Raw genomic sequence first — 14,002 nt, forward strand, 5'->3', positions numbered from 1 at the left:
AAAAAAACAAACAGCAAGGGATGTAAATATGAGAAAGGTTAAAGTTTACGTTTGCTACCGTGTTCTTTTGTTGGTAGCATGTATTATATGGAAAAAAAAATATATATAAAATACACCCAAACTGTACATATTATAAGGCTATATTTTTATCTCTGGGTTCTGGTGACACGTACAAACCACTTGAGCTTTGCATTCGTGGTTTATATTGCCACCAGAAACCCTTGATAAAAATACAGCTTTATATTGTACAGTTGGGTATAGTTTATTTTCTCCATATATCACATACTGTGTTTTATTTATAAACATTCACAGAGACACTTGCACATGCAAAGCAGTTTTTTTATTGAAGTAATTCCAAGATATCAATAATACTATATTAACTAACGTATGGTAACATCATAATTTTTTGGCCAGCAATGGCCTTTCTAAAGAGACATCCATGAAAATATGATAAAACCCATAAAGAAATCAGTATTTCCATGTTAGAATTTACGATTCCCATACTGAAAATTTCAGCTCCTGGTGGCTCGTAGTCGTGGAGAGCCCTGCTTAAACCACCTCAAAATTTACCTTTAATGTCTCTTGAATACTTGAACCCTTCCTATGGAGAGGCTACAGGAAATAAAGATTCGCGTGGCAGAGAAATGCAAAAATCTAAAGCAAAAATCATATTATAAAAGGAAACGCGCTGCTGATAAAGATGCCACCACGACGAGCTTTTCAATATTGTGCCCACGTTGCGCTAATCAAACTCCTTATTCAAAATACACTTCTCGTACAATTCGGCAGCAGCTCCTGCTGCTTCTTGCGCCGTTCACAAAGGCAAAAATTTCTATTCCCATCTCTCCTAAACCGAAAAGAAAAGCCCGGTAACAAGCAATTCAACAGCCACTGGCTTTTGAATGCGTCTCAATGTGCTCCTTTAACTCCTTTTTTACGGAAAACAGCATTTTAGGCACCAAAAAGAGGCGAGGGCAGCGGTGGGCAGGGGCTGCGCCTGCCCCTGCGCTCCCCACGTTCCTCCCACTGCCTGAGCCGAGCTTTAATGGACATTAAAAATAGAACAAAACAGGCCCGGAGATGGGAACAAACCCCAGGGCTGGCCCGCTGTAGTCATTCTGCTGTAAAATGTAAAAACAAGAAAGGGCAGACGAGCTGCATCCCCCAGGACGCATCCCGCTTTTTTAATATAGTGGTGCCACCGCACATTTCACTTCGGATGTTGCATTATATTTATATGTCACTCAAATATTTACCGTTTTTTTTTTTGTTCTGAATTCTGCCGGGTGCTGTGAGAGCTTGTTACGAGCCAAGTGTCCGTGGTTTTATGCCTTGGCTGGTTCGCTGAGCTGCATCACGGTGCCAGCTTCTCTTTCTGGAGCTTCTCGTGCGACAAGAGCCACTCTTTGAGGACGTGTCCCCCGCCGTAGTTCCCGGTCTGCCCGCCGCTGCGGATCACCCTGTGGCACGGAATTATGATCGGGATCTGCAAAAATACACAAAAATAGGGAAAGAAGCCAATGGGGAGGTGAAGGGGGGCTGTGGCTGGGAAAGGGGACCAGAAATGCAGCGCTAAACCAGGGGACATGTGGCACAGGATGGACAGGGGATGAAGCTCCATGATCAGGCCCAACATGGTGGGGTCCTGACCGTGCCCAAGGAGGACAGGGACAAGGACAGGGACAAGGACAAGGGATGGGACAAGGGATGGGACAAGGGATGGGACAAGGGATGGGACAAGGGATGGGACAAGGGATGGGACAAGGGATGGGACAAGAACAAGGACGGGGACAGGGACAAGGACAAGGAAAGGGACAGGGACAAGGACAAGGAAAGGGACAGGGATGAGGATGGGGACAAGGATGGGGAGAAGGACAAGGAAAGGGACGGGGACAAGGACAGAGACATGCTCCTGGCTCAGCAACAGCCACAGGCTCCAAATGCTAACCAGCTCTTAGGGAAAAATAAACACTAGGAGAAATTTTAACACAAAAAAAAGGACGTAAAGCCTTAAAGGGGTAAAACTGATAAACTACATCTCATCTATAAAAACTTCTCCGCAAGCAGCAGATTTTCCTGCCCTGCACCAGCACCCTCGAGCAGCCCGGGGCGGGGGACGAAGCCCCGCAGACCCAAAACACACATAAAAGCAGAAGAGAGGTGCAGGACGCCTGGTAATCATCACCCAGAGATTAGAAAAAGCCACATTTTTGGAAAGAAACCAAAGCGGCAAGAGCAGCACCTCCCCGAGCTCGCTGGCAGATCTCGCTATAGCACCTCTGCATCCGCCGCTGAACATTCCATAGGAGGACAAGGCGCTATTTATTATTTAACAGCACGTCAATCCAAAATGGGTTGTGAATTTTTAAAACCTACAACAGGAGAGATTTAATTCACACCTAACCAACTTAAGAACTTTTTTCCCCATGCCTTCTCCTTTGTATCACTTATAGCCCAATGTCACGGATTCTGAAAAACCAACGCAAGAAGTTACATAATAGGCTGATCATGTACATCAAGGCTTTTAAAAACCAAAATTATTACAGGTGATGATCAGGGATGCAATACAGCATCTCTAATGCTGTATGCAATACAGCATCTCTAATCACGCCGTACGTGTTTTGGTAACTGTGTAGTAATTCCATTGCGGTGCTATAGCTGTGAACACAATAACTCACTGAAAAGTGCAGTTTTCACAAACTTGGACATTTCAAATAAAAAAAAAAGTAATTTATTTATACATAGACACATAGACAAACTATGTACTTTGCACTGATTTATTGTAATCCCATTTAAGAGTTAGTACAGCTCAAGCTGGGACACACAAACCCCAAAGCAGCCGGACAGCTGCTGCCCAGACCTTTATAAAATAGAGGGTTTTTTGGGTTCTCTTGGTTTTAAGTAATTTCAGTGTCTGCAGTTTAAAATCTCAATCTCAGCCCACGGGCCATCACGTTAAACAGGAGTACACACAGGTGCTTATTGTTAATCAAGGTTGAATAAAAAGTGCTTATAAGCTCCTCTGTTTGGGGTTGGCAGCGCCACCGGTGAATTACACATAAATCAAATCTGTCCTCTACACCACAGCATCCCGGCCTGCTTTATGACTTCTTCAAGAAGAGCAAGAAAAGGAGGTTATGACTTAAATGTAGCTTTTTCCATGCCCAAAATAAAGAATTTCATACCGAGTTTGTCCTAACACATGCAAGTGCCCGTGTGTCACCCTCCATAGCGTTAGATGTAAAGGAAGATGCGGTACAAAGGCTCTATCGGTGCTGTAATTTAAAAATATTGAATATTGCTTCAGTTTGGCTTAATTGTGGTGACAACTTTCAGACTACTAAAATAATTAAACCTGCTAAAATTTATTAGGGCCCTAAGGACATTTTAGAGGGAGCGCTACCCTAGTCTGGAGTTTTAATGCCTCGGCTACATTTAATGCAATTTTTATCAATATCCAAGCAGCTCATAATATTACAGCTCTGCTGAAATCTTCACGCTGTGAAATCTAATTCATCCAACACATGAATCCATCACTTACACAGACCCTACCTGAAACGCTATAAAACTTCCAAACCCATAGATTTGTCTCCAACAAAAAACAACATGAAGGGGCCCTGGGATCAATACCGGAGTCCGTCTGATTTGGGCACCGGCTGAATATTTCCTCCAACTTCGCTTTTGTTCTTCTGGGTAGAGACCCACAAGGGAAAGAGCTTGTTTTCACTCGCAGCCTCATCAATACCTAAATCCTGGTGAACAAGTGACACCGAGAAGCTGTAATCAATAGCTCCCTGTGCGTTTTTTCTTCTGGTCAAATGGCTCAGCACTCCTGACAGCCCTGACACTCCGAACATGATGCTAAATCTTTATCAACAGCCATCTGGGTGACTGGCAGAACAAGGCTCGGGCGGTCATTAACGCTCGTGGCGAGCTGTGAATAAACTAAACTCCTCGATAATGCGTTTGTTTAGGGAAAAAAAAAAGGTGGGGAAAACAACCTCCCTGCACAAGGTATTGATTGTCTTTGAACTGCGTTTAGCAAATTCCGAGGGAGGATGGAGCGGAGCTGCACTCGTTGGGAGTTTTCAGTTTGAGGCAGGGGACACCTGAGTGTCCCATTATGGTGGTGATGGGCTGGAGACCTCCAGGAACGACCAAACTGTCAGAGCCACATTGGCTGGGCCATGATGGAAAAGGCTGAAATAACAAGTTATGACACACCGCGAGAATCACACGTAGCAAAAAATACTCTATCGCTTTGGTCAGGTCCTATCGCGTTTTCTCCCCCTCTTCGCCGACAGAACCCAGCGTGGTCCTGGGTGCTGGCAGCCACCAAAGCAATCAATGCACAAGTAGTTTGATGTGTCCGTGACGTTTCAAATCCATCCTTCACAATCTTCGCAAAAATGCACCATTACTCCCTCCAACCTCAAATGCTTAAAATATTTTGGCTGAATAATATCCTCACCTTAGGATGGATCGATGCATCCAGTTGGATGCTTAGCTAGGCTTGAGCCTAAAGAGTAACACAACTGGAGAGACTATTCAAACCAACGTACGCAGCTACGGCTGCTGTTACCAGACCGCTGAAGACGTCTTATTTAAGGCACAGAACAGTCATTTAGGATGGCCTTGGACTAATCAGCCCAACATTTGCCATTTCCCATGAGTCTCTGTGATTTCCTTTTGATCCTCCTATACTCGTCTAATGAGATTTTTAATTGAACTTTATGGGTTCCCTTTGAGGACCACAGACCTCGCAATCAATCTGAACTGCGGCAAACTATTTGAAGTTTGTCTCGCGAAAGGTGAGCCATCCCCACCATGTCCTTGGCATAAATTGAGGCAAAGACATCGCATCCTTCAGCTGCTGCTGGCACCTATTCCACCTTCTCATAAAGTTGAAGGTCACCGTATGAATTATGTGAAGCGACCCAACTACAAAGGGAAACCTGCGGAATGCATGCTACCAAAATTAAAGACCAACCCCTGATTTGTAGAAGGGAGAAATGTTCTGGTATTTTGTGGAAAAAGGTGAGATTCACAATTTTATCAACGCATTCGAGTAACAAAGCAACGCCAGGCTCAGGTTTATTTCAGTCGCTCACTTCCAGTGTTATTACTTTCCTCATTAAATCATGTTTATGATTTAGTCATCATGTTTATAATCTAGTCCTTTAATCACAGGAAGCATCTCAAGGTGCAAACATATTATCATTTCACTACTTTGCATGGGCTCTGCAGCAAGCATTAATAGAAATGTTCACTTTTACTTCACATCCGCAATAAAAGCGTGCAGCGGTGTCACCTTCACTAATCTGCTGCTTAACAAAACATCGCATTTCTGCAACCATTGGGAAGCAGTTGCTCCTCCAAGGCAGTATTTCCATCCCCAAGCCGGGGTTAACACCGCGGCTCTGCGTCCCGCGCCGGCACCTTAATGATGCTGCAGCCCAGATGACGTGTTCAGCTTAATAAACTGTTTGGTTAGATTCAAAGCTCAATATCTCATCTGATAAGCAGACGGTGAGTGTGTTTATACACGTACAACATTCACGAGTACCCTACAATTCCAGGCAGGTAGCGCGCTGCCACAGAAACTCCCATCGTGTCTAATGGGTTTAAGCTGCTGAGCTCAATAAAGCAGCACACCCCGATATTTTAAGCGTATATCAGATTTTCCTATGAAACAGTTCATATCAGCACCGTAAAGCTACGTTTCGTCAACACGCTCTATTGTACTTGACAATACTAACTATTTTAATATGATGGAATGCTTTCCAATATAATACGGTGCACATTAAGATAAGGCAATACAATGCAAACCTACACGAAACAGTTCTCAAAGAATAACAATACGGCGTTGTGCAAAAGGAGATGTAATTGCTACCGCCTAGAAATGTACCCGGCTTTGCCCTCAGGCTGCAGTGGAGCAGCAGCATCCAAAGCAGCGGTAACAGCAGGTTGTGGTGTGAAAATTCCTGCTTTTTCCCCTGCGAGGACGGATGAAAATAGTTCTGAAAATATACAGCAAATCTACCGCCTTTTTTTTTCTTTTTTAAATGGGGTCCTATCATCTTCTTATTGTTATTTGCCACCCCATACTATGGCTGTGGCATTTTCTGTCCCCAGCAGAAAATCTTTAAACAAATTATAGATAATATTGTATAGCTTTAGGGAAAAAGGGCTATTTAATATAATATCACTCCAATCTTTCATAATAGAATGATAAAAAACAAAAATCAATGCTGTAATGAGAGCCCTCCCCACTCCAAACCACATTTTTATCACTATACATCTCCCGTAGTTGATCTGTAATTTCATGCATATTCCACACATAGTCCTTTTGTCCTTCAATGGGAGCACCTATTCAACAGATCCCCCACATAAATCTTTACATGGTCCTTCAGACCTATGAGCCCTAATATGCAGGTTGACTATGCATAATATGCAGGCTGGTTTTATGAATGAGGTGAAATATAAAGATAATACGTGGCACTGCAAAAAAAACCCTTCACCTTTATGATTTCTATATGTAAAGCCACTGGATATCTTGTGAAAACAGATTTTCCAACCCACTTTGCAACTACGTGTTGCAGTCTCATATGTACCTTATTAAAGAAAATACTGAGAGGAGTGAATGTAAAAACAACACAGGAGGTCAAAGATTACGGCAGGTATAACACCGGAGAAAAGGAGAATAATTCGGGTATGGAAAGACACACGTTGCTCAGGGGAAGTGGTAATGAAGGAAAGTATGTTGAAGAATGGTCAAAAAGGCCATGATGGTATTAATAGAAATCAAAGTTTTTGAATTCTTTTAGAGGGAAGTAGGAAGGGAGTGAACGTGTGAAGAGAGACAGCGATGGGCTCTTTACCAGCTCCTTCCCTTCGCATTGGACCAGTGGGCTGCAGCACCAGCCCCACAGCAAACAGCGCGATTCGGGTGCTTAAATACACCTGGAGATCTAAACCTGGACAACTAAAAGGGAAAGATAATGACTGGGAAGACAGACAAAGAGCCCAACTGTTATAATAATACTGTTCTTTCCAAAATCCACGGGCCCGAACTAGAGCACCGCTCCTCCAGCTGGCTCAAATCCAGGCTGCTCACCTCTTTCTAATGGAGAAAATGCCACTTACAGCTGATTTGGAGTGCATGCCCAACATATTGACAATTCAAGATTTGATTCTAATGTGTACCTATGTGATATAAAATCCCTCCTCTTCCACATTTTCAGAAACACATCCACGTCAGAGAGTTCGGACTGCTGCTAACACGGCCAAAGCCACTCGTACCCTGCCAAAATGAGGCCCGTGTTGGGGGATAAAGACTTCCCTTCACCTCAGAATACACAACAAAGTTTGCAAACAACAAGGTGAGTAGAGGTTGATGAATTTAAAGCAGCGCAGTGTTTTTTTTTTCAAATCTTAACATCACCAACGGTGGGGAATAAATCACATTAAACTGGGTTGTGCGCTATTGCTGATTAAAAACACTTTCTGACCTTATTACTCATGGTAGACCAGTTTTCATAGCAGATAAATTTAATCTAACGACACTTAGCCCGCAAAGCTCTCTAAATCCACCACCTTCCCTCGACTTCATTTAAAAGTTGACGTGAACTTACGGGATTGCTCCTCATCGCTCCTCCCACCGCTCGGGCCGCTTTGCTGTTGCCGGCGAGATCCGCTAATTGCTTGTAGGAAACGGCCTCGCCGAACTTCACGTCCCTCAGCAGGGTCCACAGCACTTGTTTGGTGAAGGAATCTGCAAAAAAGAAGAGGACGAGATGAAATATTCACCAGACCCAACGCAGGAGTCTCAACAGCAGCTTTCTAATTTAAATTTAAACAGGCCTGTTATTGTATCCTATATTACTACATTTAAATACATGATTATTAGAAGGAGCGCTTCAAGTGGCCGATCACTATAAAAAAGGATTTAAGGCTTTGATTTTCCTATATTTTTAATTTGCTTCAAGTACAATTATCCTGTTAACTCGTACAATGTGTTTTTTTTTTTCCATTAAATTGGCGGGGTATAAATTAGCATAGAGTCAAATTAAAAAGGGAAGAAATGAGTGGCTCTACCTCTTTTCCCAAGCCCTCGCATCTCCAGCTCATTTCCAACTTCAGCTGGGACATGGCACAGAAGCCCTGGAGCCAGTGGGCTCCGTATTACCCTGCCCGGCTGCGCTTTATAGTCAGGACCCCCGAGCTACTGCTCAGCATCGCAGACATTATAGAAACGTAAGGACTAGCTGTGACCTTGAATGTACCGCACATCCTTAATGATACAGGGCTCTGGAAAAAAATAATAATGTATCTCCCATTATTTTAATTTTAATTCACCAGCAAATTGCTTCTAAGTGTTCCAATTGCTGAAATAATGAATAAGCAAAGGCATTAGGCCCAGCTTGCTTCGGCGTCTCAGGGTGTTCCCTTCCCAACCCAGGATTATCTTACTAAAGGAAAAGCGATAGTTGTCTGTGGATTGCAGTTGGGTTGGACACCTATTGCTCCTCCACGGCACCTGTAAAAGCTTTGAGGATCTAACTAGTGAGTAACTTAGTGAGAGGAGTGAGCTGGTGAGTTAACAAAAAGAACATAGGAACATAGCGAAATGTGATTTTGTTCTTAAAGGAAACTCATACACCATTATGTGTGTGTTAAATAATAAAAATCACTTCTTAACTGAAGGGAATGATAATCACTTCATTGTAAAAATCTGTTTAGTCTTTATTATAACATTAAGCAAATTAAACATCAGCATAATCCAGGTGATACGAGAAAAGGGTCATCAAAGAAATTAACTTTGTTGTTCATTAATTTACATGGATTAGCAGAGGGCAAAGAGATAGCAAATCTGCTCTAGTTTTTTATGATATAATTTCAAACTGTACACCATTTGTGGCAGTAGGGTGACTTTGGGGTTAATCAGACTGATTTGTCCTTTTAATTGCTTTCTATTCAAAGAAAATTCATTAGATAATGTTCTCTTCAAAATTCATGAATCAATTTAACTGAAGAAACCACATTAACAGCTTTGGGTTCATTAGCACAAGCAGTTGTGTTAGTAGCTGATTGCTAGGAGGGTTTCCTTGGGCAAACAGATTTTGTTTACTGTGATTTCTTCAGAAAGGTTTATTTCAACTCGAATTGTTCCTTATTGTTTTTTTAACCTCCTTTTCCAACCGGCGAGAAGAGCGTTAACCTCTCCTGCTCGGGGGGAATTAGTGCCTGATGTCATCTTTAAATCAATGACACGCAGGGACTGTGCGAGTCCAAAAAATCCCCCTTTTTACCCTCATTTTTGGCAGGGGAGATGATGAGCTGGGACACGACGGGCCTGGAAAACTCTGAAACCTGTAGGAACAGAAAAAGCAGCGATGCCCAAATTATCGAGCATCTCTTAACCCGCTAAAAGAGGGATGGAGATTATCCTCTTCCAACAAGCAGGGCCAGAGATTATCCTCTTCCCAGGGCCACTGTGCATTTTTCACAGGAGAATATATAGCGCACCTGCACCCACATAAAACACTCAAAGTTATAGTTCAAAAGAATGAAATATTTAGCAATCATGCACATCATTTTATAAATGTATCTGAAAACTCAATTTCATCCTGTAGGGAGCAAATGCATTAATTAGTTTAAGCAGCTCTAAGAGACAGTGCCAAATACTGTTATTAAACTGTCTGCAAGTGTGAGTGCCTGTGAGCGTAACCTGCCCAAATTAGACGGCTGAACTTTCACCAATTTTCAGTGTGTGCCAACGTTTTACGTCATTAAATATCATTATAAAGTGCTGTAAAATATGCATGTAAAAATTAACACACACAAATTCTCTTGCTACACAAAAACCTCTGCGAGCTGAGGATGCCCATGTCATCCAGAGCGACAGATGCCACCGGAGAGAAGCCTGAACCCAACCACATCGTACAAATGGGAATACTGGACATTTTCTCCTCCCTCTGCACCAACAGCAGAGACGGGACGTCCTCCCTCAAGGTGACCAGGACTGTCCTCTCGCCAAGGAACACGTGTTATGGCCACTCATGTCAATAGATGCTATCGCTCATCTAAGTGATCAACAGCTTCACAGAATCCCAGCATGTCAGGGGTTGGAAGGGACCTCAAAGCTCATCCAGTGCAATCCCCCATGGAGCAGGAACACCCAGATGAGGTTACACAGGAAGGTGTCCAGGAGGGTTGGAATGTCTGCAGAGAAGGAGACTCCACAACCTCCCTGGGCAGCCTGGACCAGGCTCTGCCACCCTCACCAGGAACAAGTTTCTTCTCAAATTTAAGTGGAACCTGCTGTGTTCCAGTTTGCACCCATTGCCCCTTGTCCTGTCACTGGTTGTCACCCAGAAGAGCCTGGCTCCATCCTCCTGACACTCCCCCTTTCCATCTTGATCCCCAGGAATGAGTCCCCCCTCAGTCTCCTCTTGTCCAGCTCCAGAGCCCCAGCTCCCTCAGCCTTTCCTCACACGGGAGATGCTCCACTCCCTCCAGCATCTTGGTGGCTGCGCTGGACTCTCTCCAGCAGTTCCCTGTCCTGCTGGAACTGAGGGGCCACAACTGGACACAATATTCCAGGTGTGGTCTCCCCAGGGCAGAGCAGAGGGGCAGGAGAACCTCTCTGACCTACTGACCACCCCCTTCTAACCCACCCCAGGTACCATTGGCTTCCTGGCCACAAGGGCCCAGTGCTGGCTCATGGTCACCCTGCTGTCTCCCAGATGTCAGATTTTACATGAAAATGGACATATCTCGGGGACCTGGAGCTGCAGTGGGAAGGTGGGGGCAAAGGTGGCCCGAAGGTCTCTGTTCCCACCTCCATTCGCCGTGTCCTGGGACCACCAAGGCGGTTGAGAGGTTTTAATGAGAGATGATGGGTGAACGATGTCTTGGACGTTTTCCTCTGAAGGAACACACCATGCATTACTTGATGGTCAAAAAAGTCATCATTGTACATTCCTATCAGCCCTGCTAATTGCATAGTAATTTGGCAAAGCAACACTGTTTGCCAGGAATGCTTATTTTCCTGGTTTTACATATATAGAGATATCTATCTATCTATATTCCCCCCCCCCCCCAAAGGATTTTTTCAAATGCCAACAGTTATAAATACTCACCATATTTCTTCGCATCCTGTCTGGGGTACTACATAGCCAACTTTTTTGCTTGTTTTTACGCTTCTCAGTTCTCACTGTTCTCTACTATTGGTCAAATAGCAAGCACAATACTCCAGAAACACTCTAATTTATCCACAAAACAGCAGCGTGAGCTTCCACCTCATCCAGAAAACTTAACTTGGTTGTTGGACATAAGAACAGGTTCATATTCAAACTGAAGAACTTTTACTGACAACAGGCAGCTATATAAACAGTTAACACAAGCAAGAGCGCTAATTTTTAGCCATTTTGAACCTCCTTTGCTTCTAACTAAGTAGCTAAACCCATATTAGGCATTGCTAAACAGCAATCTGAATATCAACCTACCCTAGACCGAACTAACAAGTGGTATGTGAAATGCTTGTCTAGTCTCTTAACTATTTAATTATATTTTGCTTTTGTTATAAGGCAGATCGAGAAGTGCTTTTCTTCCCCTTTACAATGGCTGCAAGTCCCTGAACACTGGTACTCTATGGCAAAAAATGCAATTATCAGTTGCTATTAAAGGATATCTAGATAAAGGAATATAGATTAAACAGTAGGATGATACTGCACCCCATAAAATAGTCCAAACATCTCACCACAATGAAGGCTTGCTTAAAATTAAGGATGCTGCAACTGTCTTGCCAAAATCATTGAGATATGACTACGACCTTTTATGGTTGTTGTCTGCATGTGTGATATTCATATACTATAGAGAAAAAATGTGCCTAATAATAAATAATAAAGTTAAACTTCGCCTTTATGATTGCTTAAATAGATGAACCAAAGCAAAGACCTGGGCCATTCTGAATGACTGAGCTTTATGAACAAAGATGCAAAAATAATCTAATTATTTGAGAGTATCTATTATCGACTTTTTATAATCCATCGTTGACTTTATAGTAAAAAATGTACTCATAAAAATGAAAGTGGCAAAACTTCCTACAGAATCATATTCCATTTTAACAGGTGAATAATGGAGGGATTAGACAAGTATTTACCTTAACTCCACTTCTAGTTAGTCCAAGACCTGTGAGAGCACCTCTGTGCCTGTAATTCTGGATACAGAGTTAGACAAAACTCCTCAGTTAAAAACATGGCAATTCCATTTAGGAGACACGTGTCTCAAGGAAATCTGCTGCCCCCAAAGCATTAAAAAAGGTATTTTTAAAAAAATAGTTTTGTAAAAAAATTCCTTGCAGAAGAAAAATCCAGATGTTCATCAGGTCTGTGACCAAGCACACACACAACACCCTACACACACACACTACACCCTACACACACACACTACACCCTACACACCTGTTTCTCCTCCCACCGCCCATCTTGGGAGCTGGCACTAGTGGTTTGCTCAAGGTTCCTCCTCCACACCTGGGCTGAGGTCTCTTCCCACCCCCCCAAACCAGACAGGGATAAACTGCCACGTTATCCTTTCCCACCATCACTCTGCATCCTTCAGACGACTCATGCCACAGCTTCCCATGCTCTGTCCTATTTATGATTGCATTTAATTAGCTGAATTAACATTGATACCTAAACATATCATCTCTATACCATCCAGACCTGACCCCATGGGACTGCTGGCCAAGATGAGCTGGACCTCTCTTGATTGCCCACCCCCCCAATGCCACCCTCTGCAGAGCCTCCAGGGGCAGCCATACCACACTTTTTAACTATTTTTATATATTTACGTTACTATTTCTCACCAGCGTACCCCTGTACCATGGATCTGAACCATGAAGTTGCATTTCTAGTGCGTATCGCAGTGGCACAACCAAAGGAGGCTCTCAGGGACATGGGTTAGCAGTGGAGTTTATATGGTTGGACTTGATGATCTTGACGATCTCTGCCAACCAAAATGATTCTATATTCTTTGAAAACATTTTTCTCCAGTAAAGCAAACATTCTACATTCATTCTACACTTACCTGTAGATAAATTGAGGTCAACTACAGTACATTTTGACTACAGAACTAGCAACTGTTTAAGTATATCTCATTAAACATTGAAAAATTCAACCCCAAATTCAACCAGCAGGTAGCAGTGCCACCAGCTGAAGTTCACCGCTCCCCACAAGCAGCATCTCTGGTGGACGTGGACCCTGCAGGGCCCGTTTCCGACCCTGTACCATCGCTCCTACTACTTTCTGAATACTGTTCCACAGATCTGAGTAAATACCTAATGAAATTCCAAGCACCAGTTGATAAGTATGAGCCAGTCCGTCCTAGAACCGTGAGGGTAGACGGGAGGGTTCGATAAGGTGGCTCAGGTGTCACCCGGTGCTCCCCACAGGTCACCACCTTCCCCTTTCTGAGCAGTACAGAAATGCGGGCTGGATGCTTTTATGTATTGCCTGTGCATGTGTTTGCAATATGTAATATAATAAAGCATATACACAACTATAATTTATAACCATACTATACACTTGTATCACTTAAGTGAAAAAACGCACCAACGTGCTTTCTTTAAATGTATATCATGTTCAGGTTGGCACACATTAAGTGGCCAAGCTATGTTAAACCCAATTAACGGGAGCTGTTTCTGATCTGTAGTTTAACACAGTTTTAAACGCAGATCCCTTCAGACCGCTGAAGGGGCTGTGGGGCCAAATTCTATCCTTAGAAGCAAGAAACTCTCCCTGGACCTCATCCAGCAGTATTTCTTCAGGTTAAACTCCCTGGAAGCCAGTGGGTGTTCTACTCGAGTGGTAACTGTTATTCTGACCCAATTTTTTGAGCAGTAGCCTTAATAGCAGTGTGCTATGCAGTTGTAAGAGCAGATATAATTTTAGAGCTGATGGAAATGAGGAGTTTGATGCTCAGCACCAGCCCTTTACAT

The 14,002-nt window shown here is 43.3% G+C and overlaps 1 protein-coding gene across 2 annotated transcripts in view; it reads right to left on the bottom strand.

Annotated features, from left to right (window-relative positions):
- Positions 1–318: 318 nt before the first annotated feature.
- MGMT (O-6-methylguanine-DNA methyltransferase) overlaps positions 319–14,002 on the bottom strand; it is a 154,105-nt gene continuing 140,421 nt past the window's right edge. For both annotated transcript variants that reach the window (XM_065066713.1, XM_065066714.1), the window contains exons 5-6: positions 7,635–7,774; positions 319–1,486 (exon numbers count right to left, since the gene is read on the bottom strand). In XM_065066713.1, coding sequence (XP_064922785.1) covers positions 1,355–1,486; positions 7,635–7,774 — 272 coding nt within the window. In that variant the 3' untranslated portion in view covers positions 319–1,354. The remainder of the gene's footprint in view (positions 1,487–7,634; positions 7,775–14,002) is intronic.

This window comes from Columba livia, chromosome 6 (assembly GCF_036013475.1).
Source record: "Columba livia isolate bColLiv1 breed racing homer chromosome 6, bColLiv1.pat.W.v2, whole genome shotgun sequence".
In the NCBI taxonomy this organism is placed as follows: Eukaryota; Metazoa; Chordata; class Aves; order Columbiformes; family Columbidae; genus Columba; species Columba livia.